Source organism: Psittacula echo (genome assembly GCF_963264785.1).
Source record: "Psittacula echo genome assembly, chromosome: 23".
Lineage (NCBI taxonomy): Eukaryota > Metazoa > Chordata > Aves > Psittaciformes > Psittacidae > Psittacula > Psittacula echo.
Genome location: NC_137748.1, coordinates 4,473,498 through 4,486,675, shown reverse-complemented (window position 1 = coordinate 4,486,675; position 13,178 = coordinate 4,473,498). Strand labels below are relative to the sequence as shown.

Here is a 13,178-nt window from a genome sequence, read left to right as displayed (position 1 = left end):
GGAGCTTCTCATCACCCAACACCCCCAAGTCCTTCTCCTCAGGCTGCTCTCAAGACATAAAATATGTATTGAATTCTATTAATATATATCACAATGATCTATACATCAATACATAACGCTCCAGACCTCTGTAAACCTGCCAGCCACATGGGGCTTTCCTCGGGGAGGGAAAGCAGCTGCGAGCGCCTTTTGCTTGGAGCCACTTGGGGCACTGTCAGTGCCGAGCCCTCTGCTCCATTTGGTGCAATGCACCTTTTGGCAGGCGCCACTTGCTGAATGCCGGCAACCTTCAGTCACGGTGTAAATGTTCCGAGTAGGATGCAGAGAGAGACGTGCTGTGACTGTCACCACGTCTGGTGAGGCGACAGATGGCTCTCGCATGTCTGCTCCTGAAAACACTTCTCCAGTGGCCAGACCCTGCCTTGCTGATCCATGCTCTCCGGGATTCTAATTGCCATTAGGAATTAGCTTTATTGTGTTATGTTTGTGTTATTCCCTATGCAAAGGAACTAGAAAACATCCTCAGGACCTGTAATAGGGAAATGTACCGGGGGAAACCAACCTTTACTGAAGGACTCACAGCCTGAAACCTGGAGCCTGTGACGTCTTGTTCTTGTGCCTGCACAAAGCCTCAAAGTCTGGTCCTTGACAACCAGGGCAACATCCTAGTTCCACTGGTAAGCCAAAAACCTGGGACAGGAATAAGGGACACACTGTAACTTCTCATCAGATCTTGTCTTAAGTGTCTTTTTGTCTGACTTGTCAAATATGTGAAAGAGCTAGAAACGTGCCAGGCAGAACTGCAGCGTGTTGCTGTTAACACTCAGCAGTTACATCATTCAGTCCCGAATGGTGTGTTATTTGATGGTTTCCACTGCAAGATGAAGAGGTGGCAAAGCAGTGGAGTTTGAACACACACACACACACACACACACAGAGCAGAAAAGATACAAATCAACAGCAATTAGGAAGGTTAAAAGGAAGAGAGAGAAAAAGCCAACCCAGCAGCCAAATCCCCTTTCATGTGTCCAGCCTGTTTATATCCTGTGCTAGAATAACGCTGATCTGACTCACTGCTGCCATTAATGAAGTTTACACCTCTGGTTGAGCACATTAATTTATCTCAGCAAGCCAAAACTCATTATAAGAGTCCATAAATGCCATCAGATGAAAGCAGCACCCTTCAGCAATCTCGGGGATTAAAGCAAGGAGGCATTCAGCTGACAAGTCTTCTGCTGGCAGGACTGCAGTCAGAGCACACGTGGTGCGGGAAGCACAGCACCTCAGTTACGGCTGCGGGTTTCTCTCTATGGACAAAGTGATGTGGAGCCTCTGCAACACCCCTGTGGAGGCAAGCGGCTCCCTTCTCCCCCACTCTCAGGGCACTTCTTAGGATTCATCGGGCCCAGCAGCAGCTGAAGGGACATGGGAAGGTCTGGGGGACTCCCGAGGTTGGCTGTGCACCGATCACTGTGCAGTGACTGGCAGCACCAAAGGCAAATGAAGAGGGTCAGGGTGGGAGGAGGGAAATGGCTGATTCTCTGATTCTGTCCCCTTGCGTGTGGAAACCTCCTCACCACAAACATCCCCTCCCACACTGCATCCGGCTACTTGCAATGCAGCTTCCAGCCAGCACCGGCCTTGCCCTGGGTGCAGGCAGTGCAGGATGTGCATGGTCCTGCCCATCGTGCCCCTTAAGCCAGAGCCAGTGGCTCCCAGCACTGCTGCTGTGGGTTACGGGGGACCCTGGCTGCTCTCTGGCTGAGGGCTAAGAGGGAACAGCTTCTCCAGCAGTAGGAGTGATCTCCACCACCTTTGTGTGTGAAATCACTCGTCAAAATGAAGTATTTTCAGTTTTGCAGTTCTTTTTCACATGGAGAGTGGTGGAGGGCGGGGAATGAACCAAAATGAACCCTCAAAACTTCAGCTTCTTTTCCATTTAATGTCACACATGAACTGCGCATCACGAACACAAATTGGGCTTTCCTTTTCAAGCCTTCCTTCCAGCAGGCCCAGCACAGTGCGGCAGCAGCAGTGGCTGGGTGGGGGTGAGGCTCTCGGGCTCTGCACCCCGCTGTGCCTCAGCACCACGCTTGCTTTTCCTTGCAGAGCAGCCCACATCCCTGGGGTGAGCCCAGGGAATGCCGCGTGTCTGGCACAGCCCTTGAGACACAGCAGTTCTCTGTGGAGCAGAGAAAACCATCTCCCCTTACGAGACATGCACCGTGTCCTATGGTTACCTCATCCCTGCAAGCCGCGATGTGCACACTGAGGGGAAGGTTGTGCATCTTCAGCAAGGGGAGACATGCTGGCCAAATGATCGTCTCCTCACAGGTGCACAGCTTGTGGATGCGCTAAGCCTGTAATTTTGGGACTGCCATTGTCAGTAAATTATTGATGCTGTGGTGGAAGGTTGGGGTTAAGGAGAAGGATTCTCATTTCACAGGATTTCTGCAAGCACCACAGTGGAAAAGGTGCCTGCCTCCAGAGGAGGAAATGGTGGGATGCTGTTCTGTGCACACCAGGAAACCAGCCTAGTGCCAGCTGTACTGCTTGCTTGTACTGCACATCCTCAGCCTCTGCAGCTTGGGTTTGTGCAGGCGAAGATGCTGAAGCATCCTCAGCAGCGTTCTTTGTGGGAATGATGTGCTGCGCTGGAAGGGTTTCTTCAGTCTGCTGTCATCATAAGGACTCATGTTCACTGAGCATCAGTTACCACTTGGCAATCACCTCCATTGTCTCTGTGATCAAAACAGCGGCGCAGGGAACTGTGGCTGTGAGTGGCAGGAATGTTTGAGGGGTTGTGTCACATTTCTTCTACCCGCTGCTCTACCTGTCAAATCTAGATGTAATTTACTGTGATACAGGCACAGTGTCATCCAGGAGGCACAGCAGCCTTGTATGTGTGATGCAGCTGGGAGATCTCATCTGTGTGCATCCCAATGCTGCCAACACCGGTGAGGCAAAGGCAGAACAAAGGCAGGAGGACTCTTTCTCTTGAGTTCCCATGAACCCAGACAGACAGATGAAGGCACTTTCAGCCCCCAGCCCAGGGAAGCCCAGGCTGCCTTGACAGGCGACGGGAGGCTTTTGTGGGCTTGGCCCTGCTGGGGTCCATCATGAATGAGCCCTGGGGCAAAAACCAGGCTCCCACAGGCAGCTGCCTGCAGACCCACCATGGCTTTGTTATCTCCTGCCTGTTCCTTGTTCAGTTCCTTGAGAGCAGAGGAGAGGAGAGGAGGGCCCTGCATGAAAATAAAGGGAGGTGGAACAAAGCCGTAGGCACGGTGGCCGGCACAGGGTGCATCCCACTGCCAGAGGCTCCCCTGTATCAGGTTAAAGCCATTCCCCTTGTCCTGTCCCTACAGACCCTTGTCCCAAGCCCCTCTCCAGGTTTCCTGCAGCCCCTTTAGGCACTGGAGCTGCTCTGAGGTCTCCCCTTCAGGAGCCTTCTCTTGTCCAGGCTGCCCCAGCCCAGCTCTCTCAGCCTGGCTCCAGAGCAGAGCTGCTCCCGCCCTCGCAGCATCTCCATGGCCTCCTCTGGACTCGCTCCAGCAGCTCCACGTCCTTTTTATCCGTCTTTAGTTCCTAGAGCTCTATTTCAAAGCTCTACTCGAGCTCTTGCGGACTGGAGCCCTACTCCTCCCTCTTGTCCGTTTCCATCACCCGCAGCCACTTCAGGGCTACCAGAAGAGATGTTTACGAACCCTCCGCGCCAGTGACAGCAGTCACAGTAATTGCAGCATCTCGGCCAGGCGCCGCTCCAGCTGAACGGGCGTCCCAGAGGAATCCAGCCCTTCGGCTGCTCCACCAGCACAACCGCACGCTCCGCCCCACCCCGCCCTCGGCCGGGCCTCGGCTTTTCACCGCCCGCCACCGCCCCGCTCCCGCATCCGCTTCCGCAGCTCCGCTCCGCCATGTCCGCCGAACCGGCCCCGGCTGCTGCCGCCGCCGCCGCCCCCGAGGCGGCCCCCGGCCCCAAGCCGCCCGCCGGCGCCAATGAAGCGGCCGAGCACCGGGCGGTGGTGCTGACGGGCTTCGGCGGCTACGAGAAGCTGAAGGTGCAGTCGCGGCGCAGCAGCGGCCCGGGGCCGGGAGAGGTCTCGGTGCGCGTTCACGCCTGCGGCCTCAACTTCTCGGATCTGCTGGCGAGGCAGGGGGTGCACGACCGCCTGCCGCCGCCGCCCGTCTGCCTCGGCATAGAGTGCGCCGGCGTCGTCCGCGCCGTCGGAGACGGAGTCCACGACCGGCAGGTGAGGGCGGGGCGGCTCCGTTGGGTTCGGTTCGGTTCGGAAAGGCTCGGCTCGCCCCGCCGCACTGCGGTGGCCCCGCCCCGCCGCCCAGCAGGTGCGGCCCCTCCTGGCCCCGGTGGCCCCCGCGAGGTCCCGGTCCCGGCGGTCCCCGCCCCATCGGCGGGGGTGGGGGTGCGGTTCCCCGCCCGCGCAGCCCCGGCTGCAGATAAAGCCCCGGGGAAAAGGGCGGCGAGGCTGAAGGAAGCTGGAGAGCGCAAGGGATGCAGGGACAGGCCAAGGGGAATGGCTTTAACCTGCCAGAGGGGAGACTGAGATGAGCTCTTAGGCAGAAGCTCTTCCCTGTGAGGGTGCTGAGGCGCTGGCCCAGGGTGCCCAGAGAAGCTGTGGCTGCCCCATCCCTGGCCATGTTCAAGGCCAGGTTGGACACAGGGGCTTGGAGCACCCTGCTCCAGTGGAAGGGGTCCCTGCCCGTGACAGGGGTTGGAGCTGGAGGAGCTTTAAGGGTCCTTCTAACCCAAACCTTTCCATGATTCTCTGCACAAACTGTTCTTGTTGGTGGCAAGCACTGGTAGGATGTTGAGCTAAAGCGGGACTGTGCCGTTCATGAACACATTTGTGAACATCTTTTACACTCCACAAACGTGGAAGGAAACCTCTGTCTGCTGCAGGGCTGTCAGGAGCCTTCCGAGGGTGCTGAGGTGCAGGCAGGAGCAGGTTGGCTGCTCTTGGTGCTGGGTTTGTGGTCTGCGAGGCTCTGGCTGCCGCATTTCCAGCACCTCAGGGGACAGGAGAGGTGGCTCTGCACATCCCAGACCTTCGGGTCTCTGGGCTCTCGCAATTGTGGTGCTTTAAAACGATTCTGGGGTGAACAGCGAGGAAAACGAAGTGTCTCAAAAACCCCTGGTGCTCAAAGGCGATTCCCTGCCCTCCAGGAAAACATCTTGGTTGACTGAAGTGGAAATGCCGGACCCACATGCTGAGGAGCCTTTCTGCTCGCTGCTATGGCTCTGTCTCTTGTCTGCTTGCTGTGTTTTGCTGTATCTTCCCTGCCGCACAGCGAGCAGATGTTTCTTGCCCAGTGGCATTAAGAGCAGATGTTTGGGGATGCCTCAGACTTCAGGTTTCAGGTTTAGACCTGGGAGGTTTTTCTAAGCTTGGAGGTGCTTTTTGCAGGGTTCTTCCTGTTAAGCATTGCCCCAAGCCTCCTGCCTGTAGGCAGAATGATCCTTTACAAGGGGCAGCAGTGATGTGTCAGTGCTCAGACTCCTGCTCCCAGCCTTGGCCGGGAGGGCAGGAAACAGGCCCCATCTCTCTGACCTCATCAGGATCTGTTGCTACCGCGGGTCCATGGCAGGAGGTGCCCTGGTGTTGGTGCCCAGCGAGTGGATCACGGGGTGCTGCAGTGCCCGCAGACCCATGTGTGCCTGGCTGTGACGTGTGATGACTTCTGCAAGCCCGGCTTTGTTTCAGACCGCCTTGTCCTCTTTGATTGTAGGTTGGTGATAAGGTGATGGTCCTGGCTAAGTCAGGGCTCTGGCAAGAAGTGGTGAACGTTCCAACCCATCAGACTTTCCTGATGCCTGCGGGGATGAGTTTTGAGGAAGCGGCTGCTCTTCCTATCAACTACATCACTGCCTACATGATCCTGTTCGACTTTGGAAACCTGAGACCCAACCAAAGTGTCCTCATCCACATGGCTGCAGGTAACTGGTCCTTGCCAGCCTGTGCTGAGGCTCTTGGCTTCCGTGTGCAGCCTCTGAATGGGTACCATGGGGAGGAAGCGATCAGAACAGGGCAGGACTGAACCCATTTCCCAGCAGCCAGGGTCAGTCTCCACCAGTGTATCACAGGCATCGGGTTGTTCCGTCCCCTCCCGGTGCTGTGACACCAGTCCAAACAGGGATAATTTACCTCTCCAGGGGCTTTTCTGCCTGCTGGGGATGTTTGCCTCTAAGCCTTTCTCACTGCTGGTTCTCAGGTGGTGTGGGAACTGCTGCCATCCAGCTGTGCAAGACTGTAGAGAATGTCACCATTTTTGGCACAGCATCCGCCTCCAAGCACGACGCGCTCCGGAGCAGCGGGGTCGCTCACCCCATTGACTACAGGACGATGGATTACGCAGAGGAGGTCCGGAAAATCTCTCCCAAAGGTACTGGGTGCTGGAGGACTCATACGCCCGTCCTGCGTGTGTCTCCAGTGCAAAGAAACTCCTGGTTACTCTTGATTCCTTCTAGGTGTTGACATTGTCCTGGACCCCCTGGGAGGATCTGATACGTCCAAAGCATTTAACCTCTTGAAGCCGATGGGCAAACTCATCACTTACGGTGAGTGTGAGCAGAGTGTGCCCAAAACCCTGCTCCTGCACCAGGGGGAGCGTGTGATGGCAGCGTGCATGTGGACCTGCATGGGATGCTCCGAGATGCTCCGTGCCTGTTGCTCACTGCTGTGTGTGCAGTGCTGCTATTTCACAAAGGTCTTTAGGAAGCTTTGCCTGAGGGGAATGAGGTTTGTGCTGTGTTCCCAGAGCTTTGCTCACAGGCTGTGAGGCTCTTCCCTCCCATGGTGAGATGTCTCTCCAAGGACGAGCCAGTGCCTGCAGGGGAAGCTGGAATGTCCTCACGAGGAATGCTGGCACAGCTGCTTTGTCCAGGCTGACTTAATGCACAGCACTAATAGAGCCTTGCTTTTCTGCTAGAGGATGTGTGGGTGATGAGGTTTGAGGCTACTGAATACTTATCTCTCCATTCCGCAGCCCTGGAACACTGTGATTTTGTCCCCTAGACAAAGCCCTCACACAACCCCCAGTGGGATTCCAGACACACGCACCAGTGTACGGCTTCTGCTGTCCTCGCTGCTGCAGTGTGTGGCTCCCCAGAGGAAGCCTGCCTGTAGAAGGGAGTGCTGTCCTGTCGGCCTGGCTGGATGTGACTTGTAACCCTCTCTTGCCTCTGCCAGTCCGGCTGTGCTGCTGCTGCCCTCCCAAGAGAGGAGTTGTTCTGTATTTTGGTCATATATGGGTGCCTAGGATCCAAGTTCTGCGTGCCCTGAGGCCGAGGCAGGTACCTGCTTCCATGGAAGGTCAAATGGGCTGATCCTGACGTGATCCAGTTCTTGCCTCTATCCTCTATCACTCTGGTTAGCTGTTGCCCTGCATATAGTCTGAGCTGTTCCATGGGGTGCCTGCTGCCTCTTGGGTTGTGGTCATTCCAGCTCATCCGTGGCTTCCTTTCTTTTTAGGGGTAGCAAACATGCTCACTGGGCAGAAGAAGAGCCTGGTGGCTATGGCTAAAAACTGGTGGAACCAGTTCAGCATCAATGCCTTGCAGCTCCTACCTCATAACAAGGCTGTGTGCGGCTATTACCTTGGCTCCCTGGATGAAGAATTTGAGCTCATTGGACATGTTGTATCCACGCTGGATAGGCTTTACAGTCAAGGCAAAATCAAGCCCAAAGTAGACTCTGTATGGTCTTTTGATCAGGTGAGTCTGAGTTAACATGTGGGTTGCAGCACCCAGAAATTACTGGGTGAGTGTATTGTGCACAATGAGCTCTGGTTCGGTGTGAACACCTTGCTCATGGGGGCTCAACTGTTGCAGATGTTTAATAACCATCTGTTCTTAGGTATTCAGTGCTTTTGTCTTCTTAAGATGTTAAGGGGGAGGAAAGGGGCTGGGCTCTTTGCTTCAGTGCACAGAGCTGGGCAGCACCAGACAGCATCCCTATGGAATAGGGCAGGTGCTCAGCTGTGCTCCATGGGCAGCAGCAGCCCGTAGAGGGTCTGGGTTATGCATCAGACTGGAAACTGCCCTGAGTTTGCAGCCTGTAACGAAGCAGACACCTGGGAATGCTGCTACTGCCCTTCCACCAGGGAGACAGAGCCCAGGCAGTGAAGCAGAATGAGGATGTCAGGAGTGGCAGTGTTCAGCAGCTCTGCTCTGGGCTCTTGCATCCATGTGTCCAGGCAGATTCTCTCCTTGGGAATCCTTTGCTGGGGTAGGACTTAGTAACAATCAGTTGCTGTTCATGCCCATAGTCTGGTGCAAGTGCTTAAGGAAAACTGATGAATCCAGGCCTGGCCCAGGTGCTGTTTTGCTTAATAACAATAGACCCCTGTGCATGTTTGTTCTGTGGGTGTGTGATGATGGAAGCGCTGTCCTGGCTGTTGGCTGGGTTTCTGCAGTGCTCCCCTCTGGAAAGGAAGCTGTGGAGACAGGCACTTCACTCGTCACGGTTTGCAGAGCGTCCTTCTTCCTGTTGGGGCTGGTCTGTGTGAATCCATGAGGACAGTTTCTCACTATCACATGGGGATTCCTCATGTCCCTAGATTGGGGGAGCTGCCCAACTCTGTCCAAAATGCTCCTGTGCAGGAAAGCTGCCCCTGGACTAGTCTGGGTGGACCAGGCACCCAGGAAGGGCCAGTGCATGGCAGGTGTGGGTCTCACAGGGTTCCTGTTGCTTCCAGGTGGCAGATGCCATGAGGCAGATGCAAGAGAAGAAGAATGTTGGAAAGGTCATCCTGGTTCCTGAAGCACCCAAGGAAGAGTCCAAAAAAGAAGAGAACTAAGGAGAAGAGATGGGTGCAGATTGTGAATTCGTGGGTTAACTCCTTGATCTCTTTGGGACCTGGAAATGGACAGATCAGTAGCTTCCATCTTCACCAGAACATCGCGCTTAACGTTCAGCTGAGGTTTGCATGCTTTCATTGTGACTGACCCCTTGCCCTCGCTGTCTGGTTTGAAGCCTGCTTATTTCATACACTTTACTCATCACTTGTTCCTCTACTGAGTTCCCAAAGTCGCCTCCTTCTCCCTGGCAGCGCAGCTGAAGCTTCCCGCAGTTGGTGGTTAACAACTGCACAGCCCATCACTGTAGAGTCAAGGTGTTCAGTGCTGTAGGAGCTGCCAAGGGTCTCCACAGGACCTGGTCCTGCTGAAGCACTGCGCTGTCAGGAGATGGGGCCAGACTTGGGAAGTTTCCTCCACAGCCAGAGCAAAAGCAGAGCTGGCCCAGTTTCGTTCTAGCACTGGCTGCTCTTCTCTTTACACTAACCACACTCTTCCCTCTGCTTTCGTAGGCCTCTAACACCAGGCAGTTCATAACAAGCCGTGTTGTCTTTGCTTTCTAAATGACCATCCTGGCATTTTGGAGTCTAGAGCATCTTGCACTTCATTTGCAGTCACTTCTCTGCCCAGTCAGCAGATAACCCGACAGGCTGCAGTGTTGAACCTGCCTTTAGCAGGGTGGGAACAAAACAAGCCCGTTAATGCTTGCTTTTCAGTGTGTGCTGGGGAGGGGCTGCGGTTGGGGGAGTAACTTGCAAGAACCAGGCCTGTAAGCACTTCCCAGGAGCCTGGGCTGGCTCCTCTCTGGCATGCTGCTCAGTGGAGCTATTGCCAGGTTATTGCTGTAGATGGTAAACAGCCCAGCTCTGCCAAGCCTCTTGGCCTGGGCATCTTGAGCAGTTCAAATAGTGCTTTCCATCCTCTTCTTGCTAGCTCGATAGGTATCCACTCGAACCGGCTCTCAGCTCGTGAGTCAGTGCTGCAGCAGGGCTTGGCTCTTCTTCCTCTGAAACTGCAAGTCATGGGACTCCTGGCTCTCTTCCAACAGTGAGGGCTCAGGAGCTGCCTGGGATGCTCCTCCCAGGCCAGATCTCCAGTTTCTCCTTTCTTTCTTCCGTGCATTTGGAAATGGAGCTGTGCAGAGCCTCCAGCCCAGTCCTGTGAGCACTTATCCTGGGTGGTGCTTCCTCCTCTTGCTGGGCCCTGGTTTCAGCCCGGAGCAGACTGAGGTGCAGTTTGTGCCTGCTTCGAGGCTGTGCCGTGGACTGTGGGTGCTGCAGCTTTTAGGCTTCATTTTGGATTTGAAAAGGTAAATGCGAGGGCACCAAGAAGAGCTGCCTATTGTGGCAAACCCTTGCTACTGGGAGCCCTGCTTACCCAAACCCCAAGGAGGGGGTGAAGGACCCCATATGCTAGAGAGCAGCACCGTGAAGGGCTGGGGTTCCTGTGCAGGTGAGGAGGGTGCAGCTCTATCCTCCTGTCAGTGTTGTATTGCAGGTGCTTAGACCCTAATTCTTTAGCAGAGCATAGGCACAGCCTCTTGGGGCCCTGCCCTGGCTCTGCTGCTGCTGAGCCAATACATGGAGACCAGACGAAAGCTGCTGTTCAGTTAAAGCTCCATCCCCTGCAGATGTGGGTGTCACACGGATTTGTCACTGTGCTTCTGACCCGAGAATTCATTCTTAAGGTTATGGCCAGTGCTCCAAAATGTGCGGTCACTCACCTAACAAAGGGAGGGCTTTGACCTTGAGGAGCTTCCTCGGATGCAGCCTGACCCTAGGGGAGAGCCCTTGGCTGCAGGCTTGCTGCTCCGAGCAGGACCAACTCAGAATGCTTCTCTGGCAGGGCTCCATTTGTACCCCAGCCAAATCTGATCTGTGGTAGCCCCCCTTGCCTGAGGACCCCAACATCCTCACTTTGTACCTGCTGCCCACCATCATGGGGGCATGACAGGAGCTGCGGTGGGAAGGCTTCATGGGTTTTGTTTGGCCTCTGCCATGGTGGGAGCATCTGGCACATGAAGCGTTAAACCAGCCCTGTTCCCTCGGAGCTCAGAGGAGGCTGGAGCCTGCCACAGATCCTTGTCAGTCCATCTCTTGCGCTCCATACGTGAACTTCACAAACATGGTCTAATGAAACTCACAAGCACAACTTGGAACCTTTCTGAATCCAAAATCTTGCTGCTTCTCCTTTCAACCTGCCCTCTCGTGCCAATTCAGATTCAGTCCAACAGAGTCTAATGCTGCTTTACCAGGCCTGACAACAGGAGGACTGTCTAAATTGCTAGAATGGGAAGTCTGGACCTATTCCTCTGAGAAACTGGACTTCACCTTGGTGAAGGAGTGGTGTGCTCACACACAGCACAGCCCTGCACACCTTCAGGTTCTGCTCACTTGGAAAGGGGAACACTCTCCTACTGTCTGTCCCAGTAACATCCTCTCCTTGCTTTACTCTCGGCCAAGCGTGTGCTCAGTGCCTTACTTGGATGCTCTTAGATCAGGCAGCATAGAAAGGCTCTCGCAGGCTGTCCCTCCCGATGCAGCTTCCCGTAGGACACCTCTGCCGTGCTGCCTTGTGCTCCACCTCAGCAAACAGCATCTCGGTGCCTTCTTCTACGTGCCTGTAAGGACTAGGAAGTCACTGGAGCCTTTTCCATTCTGGCCTTTCAAAGTATTGCCAAAAACCTGTTACGACTTTTGCTAGCTCTGTTTGTGAACACTAGTGATGTAGTCTGACTTGCTGTGGATAAGGCGCTCCCTTTCCGTGTGTTACAACCTTCCCAGGCTGTGGTTCTGTGCTCCCCAGTCCAGAAGAGCTCCGTCGAGCCCTTGTCTCCCCCAGGGCCGTCCTTGAGCAAGGCTTTATCTGCTGCCTTGGAATCAATTCCAGCTCCCGACTCCCTTCCTGTAGCTGCTCATGTGTTCTCCCCACACATTCCTGAAGCCCTTATCAGGGCCAGAGTGCTGAGCAGTTACAATTGGTTCATGTTTAGCGCTGTTTTATGTCCCTTGGTAGCAACAGTGTTTAAAGCCAGGATTAAGTGTAACCTTGCTCTCCACATCCTCACTCACCCTGCTCCCCTCTATGGGTTGGGGTTGGTTCTTCTTAGGTTGGGTTTGTTTGGGGGTTTTTTACCTTATTTTTTCTAATGGGCATTTTACGGGCTAAAAAGTATAGAACCGATGTACAACAACCCCAAGTGTCTTAACTCCGAGTTAACCAGCAGGTTTGTGTACTAAGGACCAAAGCAAAAACCAAACAAAACCCCAGGATCAAAATCATTCCACTCACTGCTGCTTAACTGCTTAGGGCAGAGTGAGGAAACAGGAGCTTCCTGTGCTCGGCGGCAGGGTGCCATTCCAGCTCTAACAAGTGCCATTTAGTGCTTCTGTTGCTGATTGCCTGATCCAAAGGTTGCAGTGAGGAGTCCAAGTGAGCGGCTCATGGCAGGAGCAGCGAGCCCAGCCCTGTCCGCTGTGGCTGCTCAGTGCAGGGGTGCCCGTGCAGTGCCATTTGCTGCAGGCGCCTTCCCAGACTGGTCTGGGACAAAACACAACCCCTTTGCTATCACCAGGCTGCTTCTGTCACGTTCTTGACTCTGGATTCTCTCGAGCTCACCTGTGTTGCAGCTTCTGTTTGCATAGAGGAGCATGACCCCTGCCAGATACTTCTGAGCTGGAGGAAGGAGTTTTAGCTGTACCATTTTGGACAATGGCATTAAACTAGAATCGGTTGACCAGGGAGAAGTAAGAAGCACTGTGGGCCTCAGGCTTTAACTGGTGCAGGATCCTGGCCCACTTACAGAGGTGTGAACCCACACTGTTGTCTAATGAAGGCTCTAGTGTGCCAAGCCCTGGTGATGGCAGAGTGGACTGGCGAGTATTACGCGAGCGTGATGTGAAATGCATTAGACTGAGCTTCTCACACCATCCAGTCTGGTCTGCGCTGTCCGAGTTGTGTTGGTTTGGAGTGTGACATGAGTGAAACTCATCCTACAGCCACATGGCAAATCTTTGTATTCCGCTTTGTGCGTGTAACCAAGTTGGACAGAAAGCAAGTGTGCCAATGCTGTTTACATGACTATGCTGTGTAATGCTCTTCTGTCTAATGTTACCATATGCCTTATGTGTTTCAGACGTTAATTAAAAGCATAACAACCCACCCTGCCCGTGTCTGCTGCTCAATCTGCGGTTGGAATGAACCCTCTGCCCCAGCTCTGCCTCTTCCTTCCCCAGGCAGGCAGCGGGTGGACACAGTTTACTTCCCAAGGGAGAGAACACGCCTCTCCTCTCAAGGAGGACTGCTCGCTGGTTACTCCATTGCTGCAGTGATGCTCTAATGCCCTGGTCTAGAGGGCACGTAT

The 13,178-nt window shown here is 54.5% G+C and overlaps 1 protein-coding gene across 1 annotated transcript; it reads left to right on the top strand.

Annotated features, from left to right (window-relative positions):
• Positions 1-3,908: 3,908 nt before the first annotated feature.
• Positions 3,909-12,969, top strand: VAT1 (vesicle amine transport 1). The gene is made up of 6 exons (XM_080633221.1): positions 3,909-4,253; positions 5,749-5,956; positions 6,232-6,402; positions 6,488-6,577; positions 7,491-7,732; positions 8,716-12,969. The coding sequence occupies exons 1-6, from the start codon at positions 3,918-3,920 to the stop codon at positions 8,815-8,817; spliced, it is 1,149 nt and encodes a 382-aa protein (XP_080489347.1). The 5' UTR covers positions 3,909-3,917; the 3' UTR covers positions 8,818-12,969.
• Positions 12,970-13,178: the final 209 nt, after the last annotated feature.